The 24,133-nt window shown below is 59.4% G+C and overlaps 2 protein-coding genes across 4 annotated transcripts; both read right to left on the bottom strand.

Annotated features, from left to right (window-relative positions):
* Nucleotides 1-4,256: 4,256 nt before the first annotated feature.
* On the bottom strand, nucleotides 4,257-10,360 carry TGIF2 (TGFB induced factor homeobox 2). 2 transcript variants are annotated; one of them, XM_053958556.1, is made up of 3 exons: nucleotides 10,311-10,360; nucleotides 9,268-9,503; nucleotides 4,257-5,909 (listed from the first exon to the last, which is right to left on the bottom strand). In XM_053958556.1, the coding sequence occupies exons 1-3, from the start codon at nucleotides 10,345-10,347 to the stop codon at nucleotides 5,373-5,375; spliced, it is 810 nt and encodes a 269-aa protein (XP_053814531.1). In that variant the 5' UTR covers nucleotides 10,348-10,360; the 3' UTR covers nucleotides 4,257-5,372. The 2 variants fall into 2 exon arrangements, with proteins under 2 accessions (XP_053814531.1, XP_053814532.1); XM_053958557.1 differs by lacking the exon at nucleotides 10,311-10,360 and adding an exon at nucleotides 9,597-9,775.
* Nucleotides 10,361-12,686: 2,326 nt separating this feature from the next.
* On the bottom strand, nucleotides 12,687-23,884 carry MYL9 (myosin light chain 9). Of its 2 annotated transcripts, XM_053958454.1 has the most exons (5): nucleotides 23,741-23,830; nucleotides 22,731-22,805; nucleotides 17,697-17,900; nucleotides 16,485-16,646; nucleotides 12,687-16,321 (listed from the first exon to the last, which is right to left on the bottom strand). In XM_053958454.1, exons 3-5 carry the CDS (start codon nucleotides 17,878-17,880, stop codon nucleotides 16,149-16,151), a joined length of 519 nt encoding a protein of 172 aa, XP_053814429.1. In that variant the 5' UTR covers nucleotides 17,881-17,900; nucleotides 22,731-22,805; nucleotides 23,741-23,830; the 3' UTR covers nucleotides 12,687-16,148. The 2 variants fall into 2 exon arrangements, with proteins under 2 accessions (XP_053814429.1, XP_053814430.1); XM_053958455.1 differs by lacking the exon at nucleotides 22,731-22,805 and having other exon boundaries at nucleotides 23,741-23,884.
* Between the last annotated feature and the right edge of the window lie 249 nt (nucleotides 23,885-24,133).

Below are 24,133 nucleotides of genomic sequence, written 5' to 3' on the forward strand. Positions count from 1 at the left end.
CAATTGAACATCTATTGCAGATACACGGACACAAGAGTGATAATTTTGAAGAGGTATCATGAGAGAAAACACACCTGAAGGAAAACTAAATCTTAGATGGATGCTGTGTTCAATTTGTTTTACCTTTCACAGTTGTAGAAGGAAATTTTTAAAACAGTTATATATATTTATAGGGTATTGTAATTCTTCTGATGCTTGAGCTGTGCTTGCTTAAGCACATGCAGCAGACCATGGACAGAGTTGTCAAAGAAGTGTTCTTGGTTCAAAAAGGAGGGGGAGATGTGGGAATCCAGGGCATCTCTCTCTCTGGCTGCCCTGGAAGGTCTGGGACCCTGGCAGGGGGTCAGAAACCCCCCTGTGCAGAGCCCCGAGAGACACTGTCCCTGATCTCTGTCCATGGAGAAGAGTTTTCAATCTTACAGGATGAATTACAAGCTCTGAGTGTTTGATATAAGTAGTAATTAGTGTGGCAGAGGTGCAAAACTAGAATTTTAGGATTCTAGATAAGGGGTTCAAAGGAGGCAAGATGGAGGAAAATTGGGCATGCCTTGTCCTTTTTCTTCTTCTTCATGCCCTCCATGTTTCACTGTGGTGTTGGCATTTTTCTATTGGTTTAGGCTGGGGACACACTGTTCAACATGGGTGATAGATATTGGCACATTATTGTAAATATAGTACACGTAGTTTCTAGTATATAATGTTTGTAACATCCCACTGAGGGGCAGAGCCCCGCACGCTGTCCTGCAAGACAGACCTGCTGCAGGTCAGAGAAAAAATATTTTAGATAAGAAGAAATAAACAACCTTGAAAACCAGCACAGACGAATTACGATGCCTTCTTTGGCAGCGGGGCTGAAAGACAGAGATGTTCTACAATATCGGGAGCATTTAAATATCACAGATCCGGACAGGAAAGGTCTGTGCAGGTGGCACCTGGGGGTGCATGGGCATGTTGGGGTTTGGCAGTAGCTGGGACTCATCTGGGAGGCCCTTCCCAAACCTAAAGATTCCGTGGGGGTGGAGACTTTGTTGGGTTGCCCTGTCGGATTTCAGGGCGGATGCAGCTTTAGGGATCGCTGGCAGAGAAAGGGGGAACACCAAGGAAAGGGGGAGCACCAAGTGTTAATTTATTTACTTTATCATTTACTCCTCCCAGCTGCTGCTCACAGAGTGGTCAAACTATCCTTGCTGCAATGGGCTGGGCTTGCTCATAATATATATGTTCTTATATAATATGGATTTGTATATATATATATATGTGCACATATATATATATGTACGTGAATTTGTGAAGTCGTAAAAATTAATTTTAATGTTGTTTTAATACAGTTTTTTATAATTAATACAATATTTTAAATTCCCCTACATATATTAAGATACACATACAAATGCAGAGGTAGAGTTACATACTTCTATATGCGTATACATGTAAATACATGTAACACATGTACAAAAATGTGTTTACCTATTTAGACACGCATTTTATAAATAGAAATATTTTAGAAATGTTTTATAAATATAAATATTTTAGAAATATTTGTTACAGATATTTAACACCCCTTTTGTAAATAATTTCATGCTCACGCTTTCTAGCCACCTGTTTATTCTGAGCCCGAAGAATGCAAGCAGCCAATCACGGGGCTGCCTGAGATCACGTGGGAATGGTGGTGTCACGAGATGGCTGCCTGCCAATCACACCGCGGCATGACGTTTAGCAAAATGGCTGCGCCCTGCCATAAGATGGCGGGTGAAACAAAATGGCCGCCCCCAGTGGATACAAAGAGTGAGCCCGTGTGTCACAGTACTTCCGGGCCCTGTCAACCAATCACAGCACAATACGTGCTGCTGCGGCGAATGCCCATGAGGTTGCTGGGAGAGGGCGGGGCTTGCTGGATGGTGGGCTGGCCCCTTCTTGCTCCATGTCCTCCTCGGGCAGGCAGGGTCCGAGTGTGCCGTGCTGGCCGGTGTCCCGTGTCGGTGTCCCCTGTCCCATGTCCATATCCCATGTCCCTGCCCGGGCTCCAGGTCCCGGTCGGTGTCCGTGTCTGGGGTGTGCCCTGTTCTGTGCCCACGCCCCGTGTCCCTGTCCGGGTTCCAGGTCCCGGTCCGTGTCCCCGTCTCGGCCGGGCGCTGCAGCCCCGCGCCCTCCGGCGCCAGCAGCCGCTCCCGGCTCTTCCTGCGGCTTTCCCAGCCCCGGCCGCGCAAGGCCCATTCCCCGGGAATGCCCCGCGGCGCCGGCCGGGCTCGCTTTGCCTGGCTCGGCCCGGGCCCCGGCCGGAGCGGGGCAGCGCCTGGGGCCATCCCAGGACGGCTCCCGGCTCCGTCCATGCCGTGGGGGTCGCGCTGCCTCCGGTACAGCCGCGGGGCCGGGGACCCCCGGCGCGCACACCGCTCCCCGCCGCCCGCGCTGCTCAGGGCACGGCCCGCCCCAGCCAGGGGGAACAGCTGCCTGGGAGGGTCCCGCAGCCTCACCCATTCGTGGACAGGGTTGGCGGTGACGGAGTAGTTGGAGAAGGTAGGAAAGGCTGGGAGAGCTCGGAGTGCTCAACCTGGAGAAGGGAACACTCCGGAGAGACCTCAGAGCCCCTTCCAGTGCCTAAAGGGGCTCCAGGAGAGCTGGAGGGGGACGTGGGACAAGGGATGGGAACGGCTTCACATTATCAGAGATCAAGGATACATGGGATATTGGGAAGAAATTCCTGGCTGTGAGGGTGGTGAGACCCTGGCACAGAGTGCCCAAAGAAGCTGTGCCTGCCCCACCCCTGGAAGTGTCCAAGGCCAGGCTGGACATGGCTTGGAGCACCCTGGGGTAGTGGAAGGTGTCCCTTCCCATGGCAGGGGCTGTGCCTAAATGGTCTTTACAGTCTTTCCAACCCAAACTACTCCGGGAAATACGAGAGTGTCACGTTAATGAGGCTGTTCTGTGTGCCCAGGTCAGAGCCCTGGGCCTGGGGTGCCGCAGGGCTGGGGTCCCTCTAGAGGACCCCTCCCAGCACCAGCAGCCCCAGCTGATGCCCCGGGAGGCAATGGAGGTGGGTGTGGGGGGAGGTCAGAGCGGTGCCTCTCCCCCGTGCCCCATGCTGTCCCTTGGCACCGTGTCCTGAGCCCCCAGGAGCTGCTGGTCTCTGCTGGAGCTGCCTGGGGTCCCCAGGCCCTGCTGGAAGCACGGACCCCTGTGTGCAGCTCAGGAGCTGTGAGGTGCTGCCTGGGGCCACAGGAGGGGCAGCAGAGCTGTGCTGTCGCCAGCTGACCCCCTGTCACAGTGCAGACCTCCAAGTTGGGCTGGCAGACCCTGGCCTGGCTCCAGCCCCCACTCCCCATGGGAATGTGCACCATCCCACATCTCTCACCCCGAGCACAAAGCCCCAGTAGCTCATGGAGAGTGGGGGACACCCAGGTGCTGTTCCAGGGTGGCCCAGGGGTTTCTCCTGGGGGTGGAAAACCAAGTGAGGCACCTACAAATGACACAGCTCACTCTGACACACAGCTCATATTTAAAAATAACAACCAAAACTAAAAAAAAAAAAATATTTGACAATAGAAAAACAAACAAAAAGATATTTACAGTAGTTTGTTATTTCTCCATAAATTTAATTCCAATAACTCCTGCCCTCCCAACTCTCTGGTCCATCCCAGGGCAGCAGCACCAGCCCCTGGCACAGGCACAGCTCGGGGGAAGGAAACCACTTGGGTTTTACTGGGGCAAGACAGCAGGAGGCCAAGCAGCCTCTCCCTCCCGCCGGGCAAGGGACAGAGCTGCAGGGGGGTGACAAGGTGAGAGTCCCAAAACTGAGGGCTTTCCCTGAAAAGGAGACAAAGGGCAAACGAAGGCTGGACATAGAAATGGAGGTGGGGGTGAAAGGCACACGATGGGCACGTACCCACCCCAGTGCTCCCCGGCACTGCACAGGGCACCTGTCCAGGTGACGCTATTGAGAAACCTTCCCACAGCAGCCTCTCCCCGGCGCCTTCCCTCTGAAGAAATGGGGGGTGGGAACACACCAGTCCCCGAAATCAATGCTCTTCCCTTCCAGCCCCGTCCCCTCCGGTGCTCTCCCCCCACCCCGCAGAACTCCCAGTCCTGAGGCTTTACCCCCTCCAGTCATCACCTAATCTGGCTAATTACCGAGGCGATTAGCGCTCCTCGGGCCAGGGCAGTCACTAACCCACATCCCACAGGGGCGCCTGCCCGGCACGGCGCCCAGGGACAGCCAGCGACACCCAGCCAGGAGCTGCCCCAGAGCCTAAAAACCGCCCCAGAGCCCAAAACCGCCCCGGAGCCCCGAACCCCGCCAGGCCCGGCCATCCCAACACACGCCCATTTGTCACTAGAGGTCCCCAGCACCGCACAGCCACGCTGCGAGGGGAGGGGACAGAGAGCGACATCTCCATCCTCCGCCCGCCTAGCGCAGCTTGCCAGGAACCCCGCGCTGCACTTGCAGGACGCACATGGCCGTGCCCCCACCACGCCTCTTTGCAAAGGTTTTATGGAAAAAAAATAAAATAAAAAAAGGAAATGAAGTCGGGTACAAAATTCACAGTCTCAGCTCTGCCCGGGCTTGGCCATGCGCTCACTACTCCGGGCACAGCGTGCACACATTCAGCACAAACTCAAGGGGAGCACACGGGGAAGGTGTGGAAATGCTTACAGATTAAATTTTTTTTAAAAAAAAAGTAATAATCATGTAATAAATCACAATTAAAGGGAAAATGTTTCAACAAAAAACATGCTAAACAGCACCATAGAGATTTCTACTGGCAGCATCCACAACAACCTAAAAAGGAAGAAGGAGGGTCCTATTTTTTCCATGATAAAATGCCACAGACTCCATGTTTCCAGTTCATCTGTCTTTTGCCCTTCCGTGGACAAGGCAGGCCTCCGGGCCAGTACCAGGAAACAGAAAGGCACCCCAAAAACAAAAGGGGAGATGGGGGGGAGGTTGGCAAGGGGAAAGGATCAGAGATTTGGGAGACAAAGCTCTTCATCCACAGTCTTTACACTGGCATTTAAAAAAACAAGTTCTCTCTGTCCCCCTGAAGAAAGGGTGTTGGCTGGACCCTTGTTTGCAGGAGAGGAGATGATCAGCAGGTTTTCCAGGAGAGCTCCAGTGCCTGCTCTGGCCGTGTGGCAGGGACAGGGCACTGCCAGCGCTGAGGTCTGGGCACAGACCGGGGCACCGTCCGCGGCAGCCAGGGCATCTCCCACGGGAGGATGGCGGGGTGGGACCGGCCTTCCTCTGCCACCTTGGCTGCCAAGAGACACCAGAGCCACCGGGGGCAGGAGCCACTCCTGGGACGGGCTGTGGGGGTGAGGCAGAGGCCGGGAGGGTCGGGCCCCCCGGGGAAGGGCACCCTGCGAGACCCGGCCCGGGGTTATTTGGAGGCTCCAGGGGGCTCGGCATGAGGAGCCAGGGGCAGCTGCCCCCCCTGCCGCTGCCGCTCCAGCTCGGCCGCCTTCTGCAGGGCCACCTCCACCAGCAGCTGGAAGCTGCTGAAGTCGTCCCCGAAGAGCTCGGGGGGTGTCGGGGGTGGTGTGTTGAAGAGTCCGGGTGTGGGGCTGCCCGCCTCGGCCCGCGCCAGCAGGGTCAGGGTGCTGCCGCCGGGGCCCGCCCTGGGCACGGCCTCGGGCCCGGGGGGTTTCTCCCACTCGGGGCTGTGGGCGCTCACCACAGCCAGCGCTTGCGTCGGGTGGCACAGTACCTGTGGGCACACCGACATCGACAGCACCTTAGAGGCGCCTGCGGGTGGCACTACGAGCACCCCGGGGCCGGCGGCAGCGCCCCGCGGCACGGCCGCATCGCCAGCTTTGCCCCCGCGGCGGGAGATGGTGAACTGGTTGGGGTCCTTGCCATCCTTGCGCAGCATGTCAGGGAGCAGCCGCCGCCGGGCGTTGATGAACCAGTTACAGATCTGCAAAGAGAGAGGTGCACGGCGGGGTCAGCCAGGGGCTGCAGCTCCCCCAGACCCAACAGCAGCTCCCACACACCCGGACTACCACAGGTCCCCCTTCAGCCCTGCACCTCCTTCCCATGTGGCTCCAGAGAGGCACAACTAGCGCTGGCAGCCACGGAAACCCCAACGCCGGCTGCTTCCTGCCTGGCACCGCCTGCCTGGGCAGCCCCTTCCTCCCTGCGCCCTGGCCCAGCTGCCCCTGGCCCTGCCAGCCCCCCTGCGGGACCATGCCCCATAGCTTGTCGCAGCACAGGAATGGGCATGGCTCGCGCTGCCCTCGGGCCGAGCCTCAGCAGCCCTGCCTGGAGCCCCGGGAGCTGCCGGGGCTCTCAGCAGAGCTGCCTTCAGGGCAAGAGGGGCTCAGTGCTGTGCCCCCACTGCAGCCCCGAGACCCTAGCTGCAGGCAGGTACAGCACAGCTCCTGCCATTCCCCAGCCAGAGCCCAGGCATTGCACAGAGCCAGCTTGGAGCCCACACTGCAGGTCCCCAGCCTGGGGACAGATTTTCCTTCTCCAGGTGACCCATCCTGGAGCTCAGCCCTGTTTCCACACTGCTGCCAACCCAAATAGGAGCTGCCAGAGCAGACAGATGACAGGAGAGCAGCACAGATGGAAAACCTTAGAAACCATCAGGCAATGGAGCTGCAGCCCCTCAGCCCCTAACAGGGCTGGGAATGGGGCAGCAGAGACACCTTCCTGTGCCTCTGCTCACGAGCAGGGTCACAACTCACGCTAAAGGCTCTCCGAAACAACTGCACAGCACAGAGGCTGCACATCTGGCAGCCCTTTGCCATTATTGAGCCTTGGCCATGGATTGTTTCAGCATCTTTATATAAAATGCTGCATTTAAATAACTGCCTTCTTCCTAGAAAACAATTAGAAGATAATAAATCAAGGATGAAAAAAAAAAGTCTGATCTTTCCTAAATCAACAGCTATGGAAAATATTTTCCCCAAGGAGAGAAAACTTGCCACAACTTCAGTCACAGCAGGATCTCAGTTGTCATTTTTTTCTTTACAACAATATTTAACATTAAAACCCTTGAACACACCAGTTTTACTCCCTTTTCTGTTCCAAACCCCTCCCTTGCCAGCCTTAGCATGACATGATCCTGTGATGCCCCTGGGCATCATGATCATGTGGTCCCCCTGACATGATCCTGGCCATCCACCACTGTGATTCCCAACCAGAGATGGACTCCCAGCAAAAAGCCCAACTCCTCAGTGCTGAAAACCTCCCAAAATCCTGCCTGTCCCCATCACCATGCTCCTTCCAGCATTCAGTTCCCATTGGAGAACGAGGCATGGAGATGGGGACACACAGCCACTCTCACAGCAGGCACTGTCACAGAGCTGGACATGCTCTGGCTCTGAAGCAGTTTATTGGGGTTTAGTCCATCCCTTTCCCTCCCACCAGTACACCCCATTCTATCCCTTTGGGCAGTGTCTGTCCCCAGCACTGTGAGAGCAGCATCTCCTCCACAGGGAGGAAAAGCCCATCCATCCCACAGCAGGGCGCAGGCTTGGAAAGCTGTCCAGGGAGCCTCAGTGGGAGCAGGTGCCACTTTCCTAGGGCTAGAATTCCTGCAAGGGAGGCTCAGGGCATCCTGCTCTCCCTGATCCATGGCTGCAGTGCACAGCTCCAGCTCCCCAGGCCACTGGAGCAGGCAGGGGATGCACAAGGGAACGACTTGGGGGGGGGGGGGGTGGCTAGAGGCTGTGGCAGAGCCCTGCATTCCAAAGGCTTTTTAGAGGGGTCAGATCAGCATCACAGACTGAACCCCACAGCCATACCATGGGGTGTCCCACTCCTCCTCCCCAGCAGGCAGAGGGAGCATCCCCAGGGATTCCTGCTGCATCCCCTCAGGCTGGCAGAAACCTTGGTCCCAGCCCTCAGCTGGCACTGGGCAATGCCATCAGGCTGGGACCCCATGTGCAGTGGGTACAGGGGGCACACACTGGCTGTGGGGCCACCTGGGGCAAACAACAGCTGGCACACAGCAAGGCCACACCTCAACACGAGCCCACCCATGTGCCAACCCCCTCCCCGGTCCCACGGGGCTCAGGGCACTGACAGCCAGGCACCTGCCAGTCCCACCCGAGCCCTAGGGCAACTCCCGTGTGCCAGGCACTGTCATGCCAGCCTGGACCAGGACCAGCCCAGTTCCCACAGCCCCAGGCCTGTCACTGCTCCCCCAACTCTCAGCCTCAAGCCCACCCAGGGGCCCCAAGCTGCCCTGGAGCAGCTGCTGGACACGGTTCTGTGGCACAGCCAGCACTCACAGAAGCACATTAAAATTAAAGAGTGGGTTTGCCTTGCTGGCCAGGAAGAGGGGAAGCAGACAGCCCCTGCCCACACTTGGTGTCTGGGCTGGGACAGTTGGCCAGGACTGTGCTGAGCCATGGGGAGAGGAGCCAGAGGTACAGAGGAAGCTCCAGGACAGGAGCAAACCCACTGGCCCTTGTCTGCTGCCCTGCACCCCACTGCGCCCCAGACCCAGAGGCCAGAGTGCAGCTCACATCCTGTCAGGCTGGGAGAGGGGGACAGGGCCCAGGGCACCAGGCCTGAGCATGGAGCACAGGGTCAGCAGCTGGGCAGGCCCTCCCAGACACCCTAAACACAGGCAGGGACCACACCAGAGTAGGAAGGACAAGCATTGCTCACCCCCACTGCTGCCCAAGGCTCCTGCCTGAGCACCCACCACGGTGCCACATGGAGAACATCAACCCACAGCTGGGATCAGGACAGGGAGCCTCCTGGACAGGGCTCCCCTTAATGCAGCTGGTGTAACTGGGACCAGGTGAGCCAGCCAGCACTTAACAGCCCAGGGGATTCCAAGTGCAGCCCATCCTCCCTTCTGGTTAAAATCACAGAATATCCTGAGCTGGAAGGGATTCACAAAGATCATCAAGTCCAACTCCTGGCCCTGCCCAGCCCCAGGGTTGTCCTCTGCCCAGCTCTGTGTGCAGGGTCATCCTGCTGGTAGTGTCCAGGGGAACAGGATAAAGCAGCATCCTGCAAAACCCTCCCACCTGTGCAGCTTTTATTGACAACAGAGTATTCAGCCTGTCCCCACTCCAGTCCCTTCACCTTCCAGCTCCAGCAGAGCTGGTCCCCGGGGCTCAGACGTCTCCCCAGAAAAGACCCTCCCTTCACACAAGTGCCTTTCCTTCCCCAGCATCCCTTCCCTCGCCTCCTCACCGCCCTTCAGTGGTGAATGATCCCGGCCTGCCCAGACCTTTGGGATCCTGGGTGGGGTTCTCCTGTTCCACACCGCATGGCAGCGGTGTCCCCAGCGGGCGGGGGCTGGCTCCTACCTGCAGCACGGAGAGGTTGGTCTGCCCCGAGAGGCTGAGCTTCTCCTGCTCCGAGGGGTAGGCGTTGAAGCGGTGCTCGTACAGCCAGTCCCGCAGGATCTTCACCGACTCCTTGGGGAGGTTGCCCCTTCTCTTCCTCTTGCACTGCGAGGGGTCAGGGGATGTGGCGCCGTCCTCGTCCCCCGGGTCACTGTCCGACATGGTGGAGCTGCCCGCGGGACCCCCCTGGCTGAAGCCTGGAGAGTGGGAACCAAAGGAAGCTTCAGGCGGTGTCCGGTCGGGGAAGGGGCCTCCCACCGACCTCCCCCCGCCTCCAACGGGGGTCTCACCCCCTCTGGGCCCGCCTGGGGCGGGAATCCCGAGGCAAAGATCCCCGGGGGGAGGTCAAACGACCGGCACCGGCGGGACAACAGGGGCACCAAACAGAGCCCCGGGCGTGCGGAGGATCTCAGCGCACGCACGAGGCTCGGGGGCACTCGGGGTTCGGAGGGCACAGCAACGGGGGAAAAAAAAATCAAGCATGGGGTGGGGTGGAGGAGGGGAAGTTAAAAACAAAAACAATCTCAGCAGGAGAAAGAGGCCGGAGCTGGAGAGTGGGAGAGGAACCACGTGGGGTCATTGTGCGGCGGGGATGGAGGCGGGGGCGGCTGTCACGGGCCGGGGCTCGGCTCGGCGCTGCGGGCCGGGGGCTCGGCGGAGCGGGGCGCTGCGGGCCGGGCCCCGCCGCCCCTCCGGCCGCAACAGGCAGCGAGGGGCCGGGGCCGCCGACACAAAGCGGGGCAGAGGCGGCCGCGGCCCCCCCGGGCGGCGGGGGGAGAGAGGAACCGGAGAGCGGCCCCCGCACTCTGCCGCCTGCCCCGAGTTGTCCCGGGCCGGGCAAACTCCGCCGGAACTCCGAGCTGCAGCGGGGGCGGGGGGACCCCGGGCCGCAGCTCCCGCAAACTTCGGGAAGCGCTGGCGCGGCCCGTCCCGCTCCGTCCCGCACAAAGGCGCGGGGCCGCCCCGCTCCCCCCGCGCCCCCCGGGATCCATCTTTGCGCTCACCCCCGGGCCGCCGCCGCCGCCGCCTGGGCGCTCGCATGGACCGCGCCGGGGTCTCGGTGCCGGGGCCGGTGCGGGGCCGTCCCGCGGCGGCGGACGGGCAGCCGGGCGCGGCGGAAAGTTTTGGGTGGGCGGCGGTGACAGATGCCGAGACAGAGTTCCCTTTGTTCCCGAGGAGGCAGGAACTCGCCGGGCCCCCCGCCCCCGGCCCCGGCCCGCCCGCCCCCGGCTGTCACCGGGCACCGGGGCCCCCCCGCCCTGCCAAGGCCCCCCCCGCCCCGCGGAGTCCCGGCCGGTACCTGGCGCCGGCGCACCCCCGGGCTCGGCTTCGCTGCCGGACACGACCCCTGGCGGGAGGGGGCAGGGACAGAGGGAGCCCCGGAGCCCCCGCACTCGCCTGGCCCCGCAGAACCACCCCCCCCCCCCCCCCCCCGCGGAGCTGCACCCGCACAGGGGCCCAGCCATGGGCACCCACGTGGAGACAGCCAGCCCTGGGGACACTCATCCAGGGACACCCACTTTGGAACTCTCACCCAGGGACATCCACGCAGGGGTGGCTCACAAGGCACTGCACAGGTTCCTTCCCCATGGCTGAATCCTATAACTGGGCCCCAGGGGTTACCGGTGTCTGTGGGCAGGGGACAGGGATAGGCCTTGGGACAGGAGCTGCAGGGGCAGGTGTGGTTGACAACCCTAGGGACCTCAGAGCACCTTGAAGTTCCATGAGTGCTTTGTTTCATCCTTACCAGATGGGAAATCAGAAGCTCAGCACATCACTGCTCCCATGACAGAGGAAGGTGATTCCGAGCAAAGGTGGTGACCGAGAAGGAACCAGGTGGAGCCCTTACTGTGCCATGGCCATCAGGCTGGCCAAGGTCTCTGGGTGCCCTTCTGCTCTCCCTGTGCCTCTCCATGACCACAGCAGAGCCCAAGGTCACCTTTGGAGTTTTGGAGATGAAAATTGCTTTGTTTATGTGCTACTGGTCTAGGATGTGGCAAGCGTGAGATTTCCCCAGCACAGCTCTGTGTCCTTGTGTGGTGTGGGGCTGGGTTGCACTGTCACTCTCTGCCAGGTGCTCAGTGGAGCCAAAGGGGATGTGTCCATCAGGGGTCCCCTCGAGCAGTGCCTTCATCAATGGGAAGAAGAGAGAGGAGCTGCTCTGAGCAGTGGTGCCACATCCCAGCACCTGTGATGGACAGAGTGCCACCATGGGAACCCTGACCTGCAGCCAGCCCAGAGCCCTGCCCAACCGAGACACCCCTGTCTTGGGGGGCATCTCTTGGGGATGTCCTTTTCAGATTTCCATCCCCCGTCTTGGGCACATCCACATTCATCCCTGCCAGGCCAAGCACACGCGTGGGCATCCCTTGGGACCTGTGTGCTGCTGGGGCACAGCACCCCAAACCTCACCCTGGCTTGATGTCACCCTGCCTCAGGGGCAGCTCCTCCCTCCCAGGCTCCACCACCTCCAAGCTGCAGCTCCCCTCCCTTCCCTCTTTGCTGCTTGCAGGGTAAAAGATGGGAATCCCTTCATGTATTGAAAAAACGCCCTTCTTTTATGGTCGATTTTTGGTCTGGGAAAAGCAGGATGTGTGGTGCAATAAAGGATTAAATGGCAAAAGAAAAAGAACTCCTTAAATCATTTATTTTGTTGCCTCTAAATCTTCCATGACCTGAGTGGAACTGTGCCCCAACCTGCTATCGCTGCATTAATGCCAAGGCAGCAGGGCTGGTGAAGCACAGGTGGGTGTGGGGAGCCCTGGCAGCACCTCCCACCCTCTGCAGGGTCACTCCGGGCAGGGAGCATCCCCGGCCTCCACTCAGGCTGGCTCCTGCCCGCTGTGAACCAGGACCATCACCGGGAGTGGTGGGCTCATCCTGCCCGCTCTGCTGCCTCTGCAGCCGCGTGTGTGACACCCCAGACCCCCCCCCCCAGACCCCCCCGGACTGTCCGGGCTGTGTCAGCCACAGTGCCCAAGCAAGGACTGTCCTCCTGAGCAGCCTGCTTTTGCTCCCACCTTTTGGAAAATGCTGGTTTGGTCTTCTACCGAATTGAGACAAGCGGGAAATGGTCCCTGAGCTCAACCACCCGCCCAGGGGTGGGCCACGAGCCACCCCCCGGATCCCTCTACCTGTCTTTGCTCCCTGGACTGGTAGTGTGAGAGCAACTTTGGAAAAATCCCATCGGGTGCCTGATGAGCGTGGAAGGAGCCTGAATCCCTGGGCAAGCCCAGCCTGGCATCCCAGAGAGCTCCTGGCTGATGGGGATTAAGGAGCCTCGGGGATGAGGGGCCAGGGAAGGGCTGTGATGCATCTCCCTGCCCTTCCCACTAGAGCTTGTCGGTGCTGAGCCCTGCCCGGGCCCATTGACATGATAATACTGTTAAACTTCAGCAATTTGAACAACAATCAGCCAACAAGAGCCTGAGGGGGAATGCTGGAAACCCAGAGGTATTCTGGGAACCCCAGGGTGATGCTGGAAATCCAGGGGAAGCTGAAACTCCCAGGGGAAGTGCTGGAACTCCCAGGGGAATGCTTGGAACCCCACGGGGATGCTGGAATCTTCTGGACACTTCCCAGACTGGACTCTCCATCCTTTGCCCACCCTCTGATATTCAATCTGAATTTTTAGCAAGGCAAATTGGATTTGTGGCTGGCTGTACTGGCTGTTTGCTGCCACCCTGCCCTTGGGGCCACAGCTCCAGCAGCAAGTCCTGCTCCCTGCTCAGGGCCACTGGACCTGCTGCAGGCTGGGATTCCCCCAGGAAGACTGGTCCTGGGAGCTGGGCTCCAGCTGGAGCTCCTCTTTTGGGCACTGCAGTCCCTCCATCTCCTCCTGCCCCTTCCCACAGGGAAGCTCTGCTCTGATTCCTTCCTGGAGGCCGTAGGGCAGGACAGATCCTCTCAGCAGGCACTGCTGTACCCTTTTGCTCTCTGATGTTCCTCTAACCCACATCTCGACATGGCAAGAGGAGTGTGGGGACACCAGGATGGAGCTCACAGAACTGAGAAAAGCAAACACTCTGGGGTCAGGGGGTCCTGGGCTGCACTGGGAGCTGCCACAGACCCAGCCCAGAGCTGAGCTGCCCAGTACAGGAGACAGGGACAGATTGGACAGAGTCCAGCACAGGGCCATGAAGGTGATGGAGGGACTGGAGCATCTCTGCTGTGAGGAGAGGCTGAGAGAGCTGGCACTGCCCAGCCTGGAGCAGAGCAGGCTCAGGGCATCTCATCCCTGGGGATAAATACCCGGGGGGAGGCTGCAGAGGGGACAGAGCCAGGGACAGCCCCAGGGGCCTCGGGCACCAAGTGACACACAGGAGGGGCCCTCCAAGCTCAGGAGACACTTCTGGTCTCGGAGCAGCTCTTCTAGACTGACCTGAAGGTTCACCTAACCTGGCGTCCCCCTGCCCCAAGTGAACATTTCTGAAATGAATGTCTTTATTTTGCTGCTATTTAATACCTTTGAAAGGAGTCAGGTCAGGACCACCTGCTGCCTCTGCTGTTTCTGATGCTGCCCAAGTACAGTTGACTTTCTGGGCTACCAATGCCCATGGCCAGGTCACATCCAATTTGTCACCACCAGCACCCCCAAGTCCTTCTCCCAGGGCTGCTCCCCACGCACCCAGCCCCAGCCTGTGCTGGTGCTGGGGCTGCCCTGACCCAGGTGCAGGACTTTGCACTTGGCCTGGTTGAACTCCATGAGGTTCACGTGAGCCCAGATAATTTTGGGGTTTCATAGATTCATCGAATCCCAGAATGGTTTGGGTTGGAGGGGACCTTAAAGCCCATCTCATTCCTCCTCCTGCCATGGGCAGGGACACCTTCTCCTATCCCAGGGTGCTCCAAGTCCTGGCTAACCTGGCCTTGAACACTTCCAGGGGTGGGGCAGCCACAGCTGCTCTGGGAAACCTGTGCCAGTGGAGTGAGTTTATTTACTCTTCCCATAAATACCCGTGTCCAATAACAAATTTGTTCTGCTTTGCTGCCTTGGGGTTGAAAGTCTCACGGTGCCACCACAGCCATGCCAGTGAAGAGGCAGCTCAGACCAAGCAGTTTTAGCAGCTGCTTGAGGCAGCACCTCTGACAGGCCCAGGCTGGAGCCAGTGGCAGTTCCCAGCTCGGAGCAGCAGTGAGCCCATCCCACTCCTGGCACTGTGAGAATCTGGGCTACTCACACAGGACAATCCCTTGGTGTCAGAGGGGCTGAGCAGCACTCCTAGATGCAGCTGCCCCGGGAGCTGATCTGTCCCCAGCTCCAGCATCAGCTCCTCTGCCCTAAAGTGATGTCTGTGGGATGCTCACTCTGCTGGGTGTCACAGTGAAGGAGGTTTTATAAAGCATCCAGGCCTCCAGAAGCCTTCAGGCCAGGGAATTCTCTCTGGCTGTGGGAGAACTGTAGGTTTTCCCTGGCACAGCAGTGAATTAGGGAAGAAGCTTGGTACCCTTGAGGCTGGTTTGGGGCTGCTGCTGCAGAGCACAAGCCCTGACCCTGGGGAACTCCCTGGAGATCCCAGGTCACCCTTTTACATCTGACAATTTAGTTCCTTTTTCCTGGTGTTAGTAGTGCCTGTAAAATAGGAGCACTGAGACCAAGGAGAAACTATTCATTCATGGATCACCTCCCAGGTGAGAGAGCATCACCTGGGGCCTGACAAGTCTGATGCCTCTGAGCCCAGCAAATGCTCATGGAGCTCCCTCAGACCCTACCCAAGCTTTCCCAGCACTGGTAGCATCTCTGCCGTGCACTATGCTCTCACCAGGTTTTGTAGGTTTGTCCCCCCATTTCAAATAAAGAATTGCTGGAAACTCATGCCTCCCTCCAGGGCAGGCTTCAAGCAGCATTTATGACCACAGCTTCACAAGGTGTCAAGGTGGGAGCGCCCCATACTCCCACACCCTTGTCATGGTGGTGACAAATAACCAAACCAAGGGGACAAACCTCCTCCCCATTTCTTATCATCTCTGTCTCTTGCCCCCCTGACCTGTCCAGGGTGACACAGAAGGACAGCCAAGCCCCTGGGACCCTGGAGCAGCTGACGTGGGGAGCATGGCTGGCACCTTGCCAAGTGTCTCAGCCCATCCTGACACAGGGGCCGAGCAGAACGACCTTCAGCCCACCAGCTAAGGCAGAAAATTATGCTCAAGCTGATTTTATGTCATTTGAGAGCAATTTGGTTTCAAAACCAGGCTGCCCCATTGCAAAGGCCCCTGGCTGACAAGGGCAGCGAGGTGAGGAGCTGCAGTGCCCAAACCTTCCCAAAGCCCCGGGCACAGCACAGGGGGCACAGGGTCACGAGGCAGCCACACACAGCACATGTCTGTCACACCCATCAGGCTTTATACACCTTCGGCTTCCTGAATCCCTCAGATCTCAGGCTCTAAAGCCATAAAACAGCCAGGGAGGAGGAACAAAGTGGGGGTTCTTTCCTGAAGGGGGAGTGAGGGAGGAGAGGGAGAGAGGCTTTTCTCTGTGCTATGGGCCTGAATGGGGCTTGCTCAGGCTGGACCCAGCCCAAATCCCTGCAGGTCAGCAGGGGATGCTCACCCCAGCCCTGGGACCAGTGGCATGGTGACTTTGAGGGGGTCAGTAGCTGCTGGGGGGAGGTCACAGAAAGGCTGGGGCGCCCAGTGGGTGGGAGAGGTGATGGAAGGGGAAGGCTGGATGGGCACACAGCAGCACAGTGATGGGAGTGTGTCCCCTCCAAGCGTGTCCCGATGCAGGGTGATGGTCCTGGGAGGTGTTTCCCATGGGAGGAGTCTGCTATGGGGCAGCAAGGGGGGCCAAGGGGCAGGCAGTGTGCAGGGGATGGGGCAGAAGGGGTGAGTGGCCGCAGGCTCTAATCGTCCTTGTCCTTGGCCCCGTGCTTCAGGATGCGGGTGAACTCCACGTAGTTGAAGTTGCCCTTTTTGTCGATGGGCGCCTCCCGGTACATCTCATCCACCTCCTCATCAGTGAACCTGTCCCCCATGGTGGTCAGCAGCTCACGCAGATGGTCCTCATGGATGAAGCCTGCAAGGAGGAGGGCACAGCGTTAGCAGGAGGCACCAGGAGGGCTGAGCACAGCACCTTCCCCACCTCTCCCAAAGACACTCCACTCTGGAGCTGCCTGGGGACTGTTCCCGAGGGTGTGGCCCAGCCCTGTGCTGGCTGTGGCAGAGGGGCAGTGCTGTACCCGAGGCCTCCTCGTCAAAGCAGGCGAAGGCGTTGCGGATCACGTCCTCAGGGTCGGTGCCATTCAGCTTCTCCCCGAACATGGTGAGGAACATGGTGAAGTTGATGGGCCCCGGCGCCTCACTCATCATCCCTTCCAGGTACTCGTCAGTGGGGTTCTTCCCTGCGGGACACAGGCAGGGCGTGGATGCAGGGCCCTGCTCCCCCAGCTCCCATCCCTGGGGTCAGCCCGTGCAAACAGCTGGAATGGCTTTTATCCATTGCAAATTGATCTGCTGGTTCTTGTTCACCCACCCCACGAATATGGGAAGGGAGTTTCTGCAGTGCCCAGTGCTTCCCCCTCAGCACCTCTCCCGATGCTCTCCATGCTCTGCCTTGGGGGAAGTGCAGTAATTGATTTGGGGGTTACTGGAACGAAACTCATGGCTTTTCCCATCTCCCTGACAGTTCTGAGGAGAGGGGCAGCAATGTTCTCACACAAGCCTCGTGTTGCTGATGTCCCCAGCACTGCTCCCACCATGGGTGCACTAGCAATGGTTCAGCTGCTCTGCTGAGGTCTGTGCCCCCAGCGCTGGCCCCTCTCTGCTCCCAGAGCTCCAGATCCCTGGGAGGAGGGAGATCCCTCCAGTGGTCAGGCAGGACCTCCAGAACAGGTTTGGCTGCCAGGTCAATCATTGACAGATCTCCCAAAGCGCAGTTGAGATACCACTGGGGGTGGGAGGAGGGAGCCATGGTCTGCAGCAAAGGAAAATGGCTCAGGGCAGGGAGTGGGAACAGACCTGCAAGTCTCAACCAGCCCAGGTATCACACCAGCACGGGGACCTGCCTTTGTCACTCCAGCTGAGAGCAACAGGAGGGCTTTGTTCCACATGGGACAGTCCCAGTGACATTCTGGGGTGAGACTACTCAAACACTCCATGGCTGCAGCTGGTGCTCCCAGGGCAGAGCTTCTCCAGCTCCAAGGGTCTCTTCCCTTCCAGTGAGTGCACCTGTGAGCAGCACAAAGAGCTGCTGCCCTCGGATGCCTCACAAACACCCCTTTTGTCAGCTGGTGGAGCAGAGCAATCCCATCCCAGGCTCTGAGGCATCCCAGCACAGCCAGTGTCCAGTGCTGGGTGTGGGCTGGGTGAGGTCACCCTGCAGCTCTCCCTGCTCGCAAGGTGGTGCTGGGGGCAGAGGGACCTGCGGGGGCACGGGGGCAGGGTGTCCTCACCGAGGGAAGCCAGCATGTCGTGCAGATCTTCCTTGTCAATGAAGCCATCTCGGTTCTGGTCGATCATGTTGAAAGCCTCCTTGAACTCCTGGATCTGCGACTGGTCGAACATGGCGAAGACATTGGAGGTGGCACGCTGGGGGCGCTTTTTGGTGGTCTTGGCTTTGGCACGTTTGCTGGACATCGTGGTGACTGGGGGAGTACCTGGGGGCAGGAGCATCAGGAGGGCTGAGGACAGGCTGAGCCAGGGGGCCAGAGCAGGGATACACAGGGACACACCGCCCCGGCACCTCCAGTCCTGTGCCTCAGCTTCCTCAGCTGTCACACACTTGGGCGACACAGGGAGATGAGACAGACACAGGGTCAGACATGGGGATGGGCAGGATTTGAGTTCTGACGAGTTCCATGGGCAGTCACAGAGCAGGCAGTGCTCACTGCAGTTCCCCAGGACCATCCCCTAGGACTGCAGGCAGCCCCCAAACCCGCTCGCTGCCTGTCCTCTCTGCATATCCGGGCACAGGGACAGACGCCTGGCCCAGCACCCAGCTGGGTGCCAGTCCCAGGGCCATGGGGATGGAAGTTTCGGCACTTTAGTCACCGTGGCCATGCCTCTCCGCCTCCCCTTGCTCCAACAGGCTCTCCAGGCCCAGCCCAGCTGCCAGGTTGGAGGGTCACCCTCGCACCCTCTTTGTCACAGCACAGAAGCAGCCCCAGCAACCAGCACGAAGGGGTTATCTGCTCTCGGCACATTCCTCACACACCACTGCTTCCCATGTCCGTCCGTCCATCCATCCATCCATCCATCCATCCATCCATCCATCCATCCCCCATCCATCCATCCATCCATCCATCCATCCATCCATCCATCCATCATCCATCCATCCACCCACCCACCCCTGGCGGGTCAAAGACTTCTTGCTGCTATCCCGGTGACCCCCACCCCTGCCCAGGGAGCCCACGGGAAGAGGCAGAGGGGAGAGCAGACCATTGGCCTCGGAGGGCTGCAGAGCCAGGAGAGAAGCCAAGAGCCCCAGGGCTGCAGGGCACTGAGGATGGTGCTGCTGTTACAGGTAATGAATGCCAGGAGAAGAGGGGGCAGCAGTGGGACAGATCCACCTTTGGAGACATGAGCCCTGTGTTTGTGCCAGGCATTCCTCCTTCACACACAGCCCTGGCTCTCCTCCTGGCCAGTGTCTGGCTCAGGCAGCAGCTGCTGGGACAATAGCAAATTAATGGATCATGAAGGGATTCCAGGGTGGAAGAGCAGAGAATCAGTCCTGTGCTCTGTGTGCCCCATGCCTGGCGGGCAGCAGGACCTGGGCTCCTCATCAGTGCCCTGGAGGGAGTAATTCAGGAGCCACATTTTCTCTCATGGAGACACACCCCAGTGAGCTGCAGCAGGACTGTCCCTGCTGGGCTGCACACCCTGAGTGGGCTGCTCTGGGATCTGCTTCCCAGATTTGGGTCCTGGCTCACGCCAGGGGGGACCATGGAGACCTGGGGAACATCCCCTGGTGCTGGCATGGACCAGTGCAGAGCAAACAGCCTTCAGAGAGCCTTCCCCTGCCCTCCCCACACCAGACCCACTCTCCAGGTCTCTCCTTCCCCTCCTGCTATCACTCTCTCAAGGGGTAGCAGAGGTAGGGGCTGGGGCAGGACTACTGTGGTCTCCAGGTTTCCGCAGCTGGGCTGTGCTGGAAGGACATTCCAAGGGCATCGGACTGTCAAATCGCAGCCCAACACACCATGGTGACCAGCCAAGCTCAGAGGCAGCTGGGCACTCCTCCCACATCCTGACAAGGCTCCCATCCCACTATGGGAGCACCCACGGAGCCCAGGCAGGGTCCTTCATCTGCAGGGAACATGCCCCATGTCCCCAGGAGTCCTCCCTCATCTCCCATATGCCCCCTATTCCAGGATGGAATCCACACCTCCCTCAGCCCTCTCCCTTGTGCTGACCTCACCACCTGACAGCAGCCACCAAACCACCTCACATCCCCTGCACTCTCCCTCCTTTCCCACTGCCCACCAGGAAAGAGATGTTTGTCCCTAGCCAGCCAAGGAGAGCAGCAGGGCTGCAGAGCCCAGCTGTGCCCACACTGTGTGAGCAGAAGACCTCATCCCCAGTCCATGTCTGCCTACTGCTTCCTCCAGCCCCACAGAGCTCTTTGCAGCAGGCCAGCCCCTCTCTGCGTGCCCTGCCAGGCAGCACCGAGCACCAGTGACACCCCCAGATGGCACCAGTGACACCCCCAGGTGGAAGGGGCCGGTGACATCCCACGGCAGCAGCGTGGGAAGCTCAGTTCAACACCACAACACCACCAGGCTGAGTCAGAGACAGAAATAAAAGCTCTGCTGTTGGTCCATGGTACTGGGCTCAGCTTTCAAAACACATTAAATTATTAGCAGAATTATTAGCAGAAGACTATAGAAATAAACAGGAGTTTTGCTCTCACCACATGAATTAATATTATCCAAATATTTACCCTGCCCTGACTGTGACCAGCAGCAGCAAACTTGGCACCATCTCCACAGACAGTGCTCTTCAGCAGGATTAAGTACAATTTTGAGAGCACATGGATCTGCAGTTTGATCCAAAATGTGCCCTGGAAAGATGCTCAGTCCAAAGGTCCAGGTTAGTCATTCTATCTCTGCTGTTTGACAGCTGCCTTGGGCTGGCTGGGACTTGGGAAGAGATTTTTGGGTCAGTGTGGGGAAAGGTTCCTGTGCATGGATTCTGTGCAGGTATTTGATTCAGCTGGAGCAGTCCCTGCTCTGCACAAGGGCTTGATGGCCACACTCTCCTGGTAACCATGCTTTCTAGGACTCCCAAAAACCCAGTTCCAGGAGCATTGCAGGGAGTGCCTGGCCATGATGCCCTGCAAGCTGGGCTGGACTCGGCTCAAACAAATGGAGCAGCCACCAAAGCTCCAGCTTCCACTCAGCAAGAGGGAAACACACGGACACAGGTCCTGCTCCTGGCACTGAAAGCCCCATCCCAGCACTGCTCCAGCCCAGGAACTGTGGATCCTGGGCAGCAGAGCCAAGGAGATCAGTGCTGGGTCACACCATGACAGCCACACACTGATCTGGTCCCCAACTTCCCCTGTCACCAGCTGCCCTTGTTCCCTTGTCCCTCTGCACTGTCCTGCCAAAACAATTTCCCAGCCTCCTGCAGTGGAGGTAAAATGATCTCCTGTCAGGCTTGCGCCTCCCCACCTGAGCCAGACCCAAGGGACCATGGGTTTGACCTAAAGAGTTCATAAATTAGTAAATAGTTCCGTTTGAAAGAGGAAAGGACTCACAGTTATCAGTAATATAAACTGTCATGTGTTTCCTCCTTGGTAAAAACCAAGCAAGCAACTCCATCCTGGTGCTGCTTCCTGACTGTGCTGGGGAGGGTGGGACAAGCCAAAGTGCTGCCAGGGCAGGCAGCCTGTCCCAGCCCCATCCTTCCCCCTCCTGCCTGCTTCCACCCTGCCCTGCAGCTCCTCCTGTGCTGCTCCAGCTCACAGTCCCGGCGGGAGCTCACCGCTGGGCTGAGGGCGCTGTGACAGGCTGGGTGGCGCGAAGGAGGAGTGGCAGGCAGGGGACAGGGCAGCCCCTCCGGCAGAGGTGGCAGCAGCCTGTCCCCAGTCCCTGAGGTGTTCACATGGATCAGAAGCTATGATCTCCCAGGATATGCTGCTAAGAGTCTCCCAGGGCTGGCTCCTCAGAAGCTGCTCCAGCAGGAGTCGCCTCTGGAAGTGCTGAGGAGGCTGCAGTGGGACTGCCCTGTCGTCCCTGGCACAGCCGGGCAGGGACATCTGCCCCAGCAACTCCTCCACAGGATCCTGGCAGCGAGAGGCACGATGTGCCTCCGCTGGATGCTTTGGGTCAGGGAGGTAAAGGGCGATCCCAGCAGCCTGGGCTGTCCCGAGGGACGGTCCTGCAGGGCAAACATTGGCTCCTCAGGGGGGACTGCGCTCAAACCTCTGCCCAGTGCCGCTTCCCAAAGAGAGTAGCGAGTACCAGCAAGCCACGAAGCAGCCACATTCACTGGTGGGCAAGCAGTGGCCCCCCACCACGTGCGGCCACCTGGCAGCCCCGCACAGGCAGCAGGTCCCACCCCTGCTCCAGGGTGGCACGAGGGCCAGCGGGGTGAGGTGGTGCCTTGTGCATGCCCCTGGCACAGGAGGGGGGAACATCGTTCCACCCTAAACCTTTGCCAGCTGCAGGCGCCTCTCGCAGCCCCTGGATTGCTCACCGGGTGTCACACTGGGGGAGGGAGCAGGGAGCAGCTCATCTCCCCTACTTCTTCCGTTGTTAAACCATCCCTTTCCTCCAGCACAGCCCTGCTCAGGATGCCCGTGGGATGTGGCACTGCTCATCTTCACCAAGGAGGGTTTCTGGTGCCAGGGGAGCCCCACTGCCAGCCAGAGGCACCGGGAGCAGGAGAAATCCTCAGCCCACTCGACATCAGCCCACTCGACACTGCAGGAATGCAGGCAGCTGCCATTCTGCTCCTTTTATGGCCCTTATTAGAGATGTGGGAAAGGGAGCCTGGAGGTGAGAGGAAAGCAGACCCTGAGCCCTGTGTCTCCAGTCCAGCCACAGCCACCGGCTCTGATGCCAGGGAGGAAGGGCCAGGGCAGCATCAGAGTCAGAGCAAAGTGTGCAGCGATCCCCGGGGAGGCAGAGCTCATCCCAGCCCTCCCCCAGCTTCCACTGGACACTGGGGACCTGGCCAGATCCACACACAGCTGTGGGGCTCACCTGCAAGTTCAGCAGATGGTTTCTGGACTAGTTGCTTCCCACCAAATTTAGGAGACAAGGAGCTCACCATGTGACACACGCAAACCCTTCCAAAGTTCTGCGGCCTCCCAGGAGAAGCCCGGGCACAGACACCCTCGGTGTGCAAAGCACCCAGCCCCTTCCGATGCCCGGGGAGGCCGGGAGATGGACACAGGCACAAGGTCTCCATGGCCTCGGGCAGTCAGCATAACGCGTCCTGGCCAAACTTTGCTATTTTCCCAGGGGAATTAAGGGGCTCACCTCGGCAAGGGAATGTGGCCGCAGCGCCTCGGAGGGGTGAGGTGACCGCAAACTCCTCCTACAACCGCACAGAGACTGCCAGGGAGAGAGGAAAAAAATTCCAGCGATTGAAGGAACCCAACCATCTTTGGTCAGCAGTGCTGGTTGTTAACACTTGGGAATGTTCCACTCCAAAAAATTCAGCTCTGGCTGCGCCTTCTCCTACACATCCATGTTTTAGAGCTTGCCTGGCTTTTATCACAGTTGAAACATTTTGTACCAAAAGGGCATGCTGGGAGGGAAGCCAAGGGGACTTCAAGTTTTCATGGGAAAGACTAAACAAAACACAACATCCCTCTGTGCTTAAGGCTGAAGGAAATGACCTAAATAAAGCTTTTCTGCCTTAAAGAAGTTTATTGCCTGAAGTTGCTCCCAGGTCACCGGGGAGATATCTGGAGTGTCACGCATGCATCCAGATCTTGGCTCTGGTCATCAGCAATAGGACTTGGAGGAAAGGCAGATGTTCCAGACTGGAACCGTCTCAGAGATCAGGAGGTGGGTGAAGCCAGTGGCAGCAGGATCTGCTCCTGCAGCTCTGCCATCCTAGGGAAGCCAGGATGTCCCAGCTCCAAGGCACTGCAAACAGTTACCCTCAGCTTGGCTCAGGATCCATCCCCACCTGCCCTTGCCGGGACATTTCTGCTGAGCCTGGCAAGAGGCTGCCCGGGTACAGGATGTCCGGCAGGGCACACCGGGGATCCTCCTGCCACCTCGACCCGTCCCCAGGGCTGACCTCGGCACCAGCTCCAGCACTACAGAGGTGGAGGAACGGCGGGGCTGCCTCCCTCTCTCCCCGAGGCAGCCGGGCTAGCTCCCCCTGCTCTCCCGGGACGGCCGGGGCTGCTCCCCCTGCTCCCCTCGGCTCCATCCCTCCCACTCCATCCCGCCCCTCTCTCCCCGCCGCGGCCGCTCGTTCCCGTGCCGGGGCCGCTCGTTCCCGTCCCGGGGCGGTCCCGGCGGCGCCACCTCACCTGTCCCGGAGCGGGGAGCCGCGGGAGCTGCCGGAGCTGCAGGATGCGCGGGAGCTGCGGGGCCGGCGCGGCTCTGCGGGACGCGGCTCCGCGGGGCGGGCGGGCCCAGGGTCCCGGCCCGGCCCGGCCCATACAAGGCAGAAGAATGCGGCGGGGCCGGGGCCGGGGCGGCGGGACGCCCTTATATAGACGAAAGCGGCGGCCCACGCGTGCCCCATCCCCCGGGGGGATGCGCAGCGCCGGGCGGTACCGGGCGCTGCGGACCCGCGGGCAAACCTGCGCGTCGCCGCCAGGTGATACGGGGGGGGGCACGCCCTGCGGGTGTCACTGCCAGGGGCACACGGGCCGGGGCTCGCCCTGAGCTCCCTGGAGCAGCTCTGGCTGTGGCGGGGC

This window comes from Vidua chalybeata, chromosome 17, assembly GCF_026979565.1.
Source record: "Vidua chalybeata isolate OUT-0048 chromosome 17, bVidCha1 merged haplotype, whole genome shotgun sequence".
Taxonomy (NCBI): Eukaryota; Metazoa; Chordata; class Aves; order Passeriformes; family Viduidae; genus Vidua; species Vidua chalybeata.